The sequence below is a fragment of the Sinocyclocheilus rhinocerous genome, unplaced genomic scaffold (genome assembly GCF_001515625.1).
Source record: "Sinocyclocheilus rhinocerous isolate Xijiao unplaced genomic scaffold, SAMN03320098_v1.1 scaffold2735, whole genome shotgun sequence".
NCBI lineage: Eukaryota > Metazoa > Chordata > Actinopteri > Cypriniformes > Cyprinidae > Sinocyclocheilus > Sinocyclocheilus rhinocerous.
Window position 1 is genome coordinate 130,925 of NW_015652156.1, and position 6,974 is coordinate 137,898.

Sequence of the window (6,974 nt, forward strand, 5' to 3'; positions counted from 1 at the left end):
ATCTTATACAAATGTTTGAGTGGTATCATTGTTTCCACAAAAATATTAAGCAGCAAAACTGTTTTTAACATGGATAATAAAGAGAAATGTTTCTTGAGCAGCAAATCAGCATATTAGAATTATTTCTGAAGATCATGTGACACTGAAACTTGATTTATAAACGTTTCTAATGACGAATGTTGCGTTCCCAAATGCAAATTAAAGCGGCTCAAACCAAGCGCAGCTAGGAGTGAATAGAAACTAAAAACAGTACTGTCACAAACAGTACTGTAACAGCAGACATGTAGTGCGTCAGACTACAGCCTATTATATAATTACATCACAACCGTTGCGAATGTTATGACAGCACTAGCAATCTCAAATTCTCACCGCCATTCATAAAAAGTCACCGGGTCGAGTAACACGTTTCAGCGCTGATTCTACTCGCGTTTGGTGCTTTGAATCATTTGAACGCTTTTAACTGTCCTGTAGATGGCGCCGCGAGCTCGTGCAGCGCTCTCAGGACCATTCCGTCCATGATGTTTTACAAAACAATCTTTTCCTAGTTTATTTAGGTAATATCTTCAGGCCATTTGTGCGATTTCAATCATCATGCAGTAACCAACCCCCATCCAAAAAAAAACCTCGGATCTACGTGAACCACATGTCCCTCAGAGGTCGGAAAATACGGAAATCTGTATTTATACGGAAAAATCACATCCCTGATAACTACATGATTGACTGATTAGGAGATCCTTGATCTTGAATACAGCTTACTGATGCAGTTGCTCTTTACTCACATTATAGGAGGCGACTGGAAGTCGTCCTGACTCATTCTCTCTGACTGACGCAGACGCAGGATCTCCGAGTAGCTTAGACTGCGCAGTTTGACCCGCAGCTGCTCCAGAGACGGCGGTTTCATGGCCAGAGCTCTAGTGATTTGCTCCCGCACCACCGTCATCACCTAAAATACACACACAGAGTGTTCGCTGACACAAACACACGCACATGAAACTGTCTGTCTTCTAGCAGACACTCTCACTAACACACACCTTGTTGAAATCTTCTGCAGTGGCCCTCATTTCTTTCCATGTCTTACTGAGCAGCTGTATGCAGACGCAGAAAAACTCTTCCCAAGCATGCTCGTGGGTAAAAAACATGGGATGGAAGTCGTTACACCCTTCATTCGCTGCAGAGACAAGACAAGTTTACATCCGCATTTCCACAAGCCTCTCTTTATATGACTGTCACAGTACATCACAGAAACACACACATTACAGAAACATTTGTCACAGTGCAACTTAAAAGTGTAACAAAACTGATACTGGATGACATTAAAACTTTTGCCTGCTTCACACAGAAATTTTATTTCCAGTCTGCTTCATCACACCTGCCTGTGTATTTTCAAGTGATCCTGAAAAGCTTAACTAACTGGTTCAGGTGTTTGATTAGGGTTGGAGCTGAACTCTGCTGGACAGTGGGTCCCCACAAGCAGGGTTGAAGACCTCTGGATTAGCAGTGTGCGATATATATCGTCTACGATAATATCGTAATTGTTGTCTTAACAATGTGCGATTTTACGTTATCGAGTATATCGCAAAAGCCAAACAAAACACAGAGTACACACTTACATTACGTGATGAAGACTAGTAGGTTAGACTAATGCGCATGCGCATTTACAGTCCGTTCTTTCACTGCATGATTCAGTCTATTAAAATGCATTTAGAATGATCACAAAATTCAAGATATGGGAGCAGAAAATTTATGTATTTATATAATTTCATATAGTTAAAGAATATCAGACGAAAAGTGCTGTTTTTTCTCCAAAAATCAGCATGATTACAAATATGATATTGATTTTATATTCGCCAACAAAATTAATTCCAAACAAAGCACCATTTTGCGTCTCCGAGCAACATGATGGTGTTTCGTTTCTGAATGAATCGCCCGTTTAAATGATTTGTTTCAATCGCAATGACTCACTTATTAACAGTGACTTGCTGCCACCTACTGGCAGTTTTAATTTCACATTTAAAGTACAGTGGCATGCGAAAGTTTGGGCACCCCTGGTCAAAATTTCTGTTAATGTGAACAGTTAAGCAAGTGGAAGATGAAATGATCTCCAAAAGGCATAAAGTTAAACATGAAACTCTTTTGCAATATTTTAAGCAATATCAGTGTATTGTTTTTGTTTTCTACAATTTTTGAGTGAAAAAGGGGAAAGCAGCACCCAGCAAAAGAATGGGAACCCCAGGAGACTTGAGCTCTCAGATAACTTTGACCAAGGTATCAGACTTTAATTAGCCTGTTAGGGTCATGGCTTGTTCACAGTCATCGTTAGGAAATGCCAGTTGATGCAAATTTCAAAGCTTTATAAATACCCAGACTCCTCTAACCTTGTCCCAACAATCAGCAGCCATGGGTTCCTCTAAGCAGTTGCCTAGCACTCTGAAAATGAAAATGATTGACGCCCACAAAGCAGGAGAAGGCTATAAGAAGATAGCAAAGTGTTTTCAGGTACCGATTTCCTCAGTTCGGAAAGTAATTAAGAAATGGCAGTTAACAGGAACAGTGGAGGTCAAGATAAGGTCTGGAAGACCAAGAAAAATATCAGAGAGAACTGCTCGTAGGATTGCTAGAAAAGCCAGAACCCCCGTTTGACTGCAAAAGACGTCCAGGGAGATTTGGCAGACTCTGGAGTTGCACAAATATGGCCTTCATGGAAGAGTCATCAGAAGAAAACCTCTCCTGCGTCCTCACCACAAAATTCAGCACCTGAATTTTGCAAAAGAACATTTACACAAGCCTGATGCATTTTGGAAAGAAGTCCTGTGGACCAATGAGGTTAAAATAGAACTCTTTGGCCACAATGAGCAAAGGTATGTTTGGAGAACAAGGGGCACGGAATTTCGTGAAAAGAACACCAGTCCAACTGTTAAGCATGGGGGTGGATCGATCATGCTTTGGGGTTGTATTGCAGCCAATGGCACAAGGAACATTTCACAGATAGAGGGAAGAATGGATTCAATTAAATTCCAGCATATTCTGGAAGCAAACTAAACACCGTCTGTAAAAAAGCTGAAGTTGAAAAGAGGATGGCTTCTACAAATGGATAATGATCCTAACTACACCTCGAAATCCACGATGGACTACCTCAAGAGGCGCAAGCTGAAGGTTTTGCCATGGCCCTCACAGTCTCCTGACCTAAACCTCATTGAAAATCTGTGGATAGACCTCAAAAGAGCAGTGCGTGCAAGACGGCCCAGGAATCTCACAGAACTGGAAGACTGTTGAAAGGAAGAATGGGCGAAAATCCCTCAAACAAGAACTGAAAGACTCTTGGCTGGCTACAAAAAGCATTTACAAGCTGTGATACTTGCCAAAGAGGGTGCTACTAGGTACTAACTATGCAGGGTGTCCAAACTTTTGCAGCTGGCCCTTTTCCTTTTCTGTTATTTTGAAAATGTAAAAGATGAAAATAAAAAAAAATATTTTGTTTAAAATAGGCTATAAAGGGAATGTGTCATCTGTAACTTTATGCCTTTTGGAGATCATTTCATCTTCCACTTGCTTAACTGTTCCCAATAACAGAAAGTTTGACCAGGGGTGCCCAAACTTTCGCATGCCACTGTATCTTTTCATTTTTTAAATAATTTCAAACATCAGTATTCAAGGTTTAATGTTTAAGATATCAAAACATTATTTATGCATTTGTAACTGCAGGTTAAAGCATCCCATGTCCCTCTAAGCTGCATTAAACAGTGTGTAAATACATCTAATGCCACAGCTTCTGTGTTTCCTCTGCATTGCAAAGATTAATTTTGTTGGTACTGATTTCATTTGCTTGGTAACAGCCCAAATGTCTTATTATTCTAATTGACTAAATAATGTAAGAATTTGACTAAAAAGATGATGCACACTTTAAGAAACAAATAGCTTTATAAAGGTAAAAATGCCCATAAAAGCTAAAAAATCAACTTATTGGAAAATATTAATTTCTATCACTGCTGTGAACTGACCACCACACAGAATATGAAGAATATCAAAACTTTAGGAGTCAGCTGTCCATGGTAGTCTTTAAGATATCAGCACAATCAGCAAAATATTGTCTATTTATCATTATCGATAAAATCATAGCGAATATCGAGAGATATTATTTTTTGTCAATATCGCATACCCCTACTCTGGATTACAGCAATAATGTCTGTAGGATGAGTGAATGATGAGAGAATAATAATGATTTTCAGGTGGAAATCGCATTGGATCTCCTCTAAAGCTGCTGTAATTGAGCCTCCGAACAAAGTCCAACTCATTCATCAGTGAACTGAGGAATCGAAAAGATCGCAGAATACTTACGCAGTTCTCCAACCTGGAGAATATCACACAGCATGCGCGTCAGCTCAATGGCAGAGCGGCCAAATGGGCACTCATGTTTATCTTCTCGACTGCAGTTTTCTAGAACAATCTGCAAAACAAAACCACAGTATGTATAGGCCACTGACATGTGGATCACTTTTATGCTATTTTATTATTATTATATGTTTTTATCAATAGAAAAGGTGAAAGGGGACATAGGAAACAGAAGGGAGAAGAGGAAGGGGATAGTGAATCACAAAAGACACAAGCGCATGAGCAGCACCACACTACATGTTCCACTGAAAAGAAAGGATAAATAATCAATTGACTTTTGTTCTTTGAAAAGTGATACAAGATATATAAAGGGTCATCTGGGAGAATAACCCAATACTATAATGTATTATTATTATTGTAGTGTAATTATTATAGCTGACCCTGTTTTACATAATTACTTTTACTCAACAATTACAAAGAGGACACTGTGCTTGAGAAAATACATAGAAAACAAAAGAGATGAGAGTTATGGATGTGTGTTCTTACTCTGATATATGTGTCCTGATGCACTTTGGCAAGGTAAAGCATGTTGTCTAGTGCCAACATTCCCGGGGGTGTCTGAGTGAAATCCATTGCAGGATTCACAGGATTCTGAGCACAAAACACAAAACACAATCAGCACATGGCTATCACCAATCATTATCAAACCATCAAACCATCACATCAGCACATCAACATCACTGATCATCATCAAACCATCACACATATCAGCACATCACCATCATTGATCATCATTAACACTAGAACCGTCACAGGGTAAATTTTACCCGTGGCTGTTTTTCAAATGTACATAACAGATTTAAAATACAACATTCAAGTCTCCCAGTCATTGACTTTTACTAAAATTATGTAATTTACAATCCAATGTTGTTAAAAATTATTTAGATAAAACCAGCGGTTCCATAAGCGCCAGCGGGTCAAATTTACCCGCTATATAATGCATGTATTTTCGCGCTGTCTGACCATTATGGATTATTGTAGCCTGCATTAAATAGTCTTGAACATAAAACAACAGGATAAAAATATAGTTGATGACTAGACATAATCATTTCATGACTCTAGACACTTCTTCGTGAAGACAGTAGCATAATACAGTGAAATAATATGTTAGCCATATAAATACAGTTGCCATGTGCGTAGGTAAAATTTACCCGCTGGCACTTTTAGGTATACAGCGACCTCTGGAGGTTCTAGTGTTAAACAATCACATCACACACATCACTACATTTTGAAATGATCACACAGGTTATTACATGAGCAAACACTCATCACTCACAGTGAAGCCCAGCATCTTGTAGTCTTTAGTGTAGATGGCTTTCCTCTTTTCTGTTCCACTGGGATCATTGTCTCCATCAAACGCAATTCGTCTGAGTTCAAAGATGATATCTCTTTGTGTCTAAATATAAGAGAGGTAAGAATATAACAAGAATATTAAAGCTGCAAGCAGCAATGAAAGGGCCCTCGCACCCGGGCTCACTGCCACCCGGTGGCTTTAGGAAAACAGCTAACGATGGGCAATATGAATTTAAAGTGATAAATATAGGAGGAATATGTCAAAGTCATTGATATGTGCCAAACTTCCTACTGCCAGCTGGTGGCGCTATGACTGTAACTGAATGTTGGCATGTAGATGTCTCTAGACCAGGACTTTTATCAAATCTGTGAAGTTTGGTGCAGATTGAACATGGTATGTTTGAGTTAGTGTAAAACATGACATTTCCTGTTGCCAACAGGTGGCGCTATAAATTATAACTGAATATTGGCATGCAAATGTTTTCAGGCCAGAACTCTTATCAAACATGTCAAGTTTAGGGCAGATCAGACACTGCATGTTAAGTTGGTGTGAAACAAGTCACTTCCTGTTGCCAGTTGGTGGCGCTATGACTATAACCGAATATGATCATGTAGATGTCTTCAGGCCAGGACTCTTATCAAACATGTGAAGTTTGAGGCAGATTGGACATTGTATGCATTAGTTACAACTAGGGCTGTCGCCAGCGATAACAGCAATATCGCAATACTGTTGACGAGCAAGCCACAGAGGAATGCAAGATCCGCAGCAATCACGATTTTTGCGTGTTATCTTTTTTCGTAAGGTTATGCCCTTTTCGTTTTACACTTTGTGCATGTGGACTGAATATTAAACAAGTTAGTAATGATAACATAATGTGTACCATGCTGATTTGTACAAAGGCTCCGTAGATTTGCACTTAAAGCTGCAGTCCATAACTTTTTTTGGTTAAAAATGATCCAAAAATCAATATTTGAGCAAGTACATAACCAGCCAGTGTTCAAAACTATCGCCTTACTTTAGCCTGATTCACAACGATTAGCTTATAATAATGTTTTAATATAACTGTTTCCCCGGTAACTGCTGTACACAAAGCAGCACAGCACCGGACTTTGAACATGCACCGTTCATGTTCATTTCATGAAATCATAGCCTTTTGAAGTTTAATCGTCACATCCAGCCATATCGCAATTCTGGTCTTTCCGTCCCCAAATTTAAAGGGGTGGTTCACTGGTTTTTGTTCACTGGTTTGATTGTGCTTATGGGGTGCAGTCTAACATGTGTTAATGCTTAG

General features: G+C 39.1%; 1 protein-coding gene across 1 annotated transcript in view; it reads right to left on the reverse strand.

Moving 5' to 3' along the window:
* LOC107713864 (engulfment and cell motility protein 2-like) overlaps window positions 1–5,785 on the reverse strand; it is a gene marked incomplete at its 5' end in the record, with an annotated part of 22,893 nt that extends 17,108 nt beyond the window's left edge. The window contains 5 exons of the mRNA XM_016519506.1: window positions 780–943; window positions 1,032–1,168; window positions 4,336–4,444; window positions 4,876–4,980; window positions 5,666–5,785. Coding sequence (XP_016374992.1) covers window positions 780–943; window positions 1,032–1,168; window positions 4,336–4,444; window positions 4,876–4,980; window positions 5,666–5,785 — 635 coding nt within the window. The remainder of the gene's footprint in view (window positions 1–779; window positions 944–1,031; window positions 1,169–4,335; window positions 4,445–4,875; window positions 4,981–5,665) is intronic.
* Between the last annotated feature and the right edge of the window lie 1,189 nt (window positions 5,786–6,974).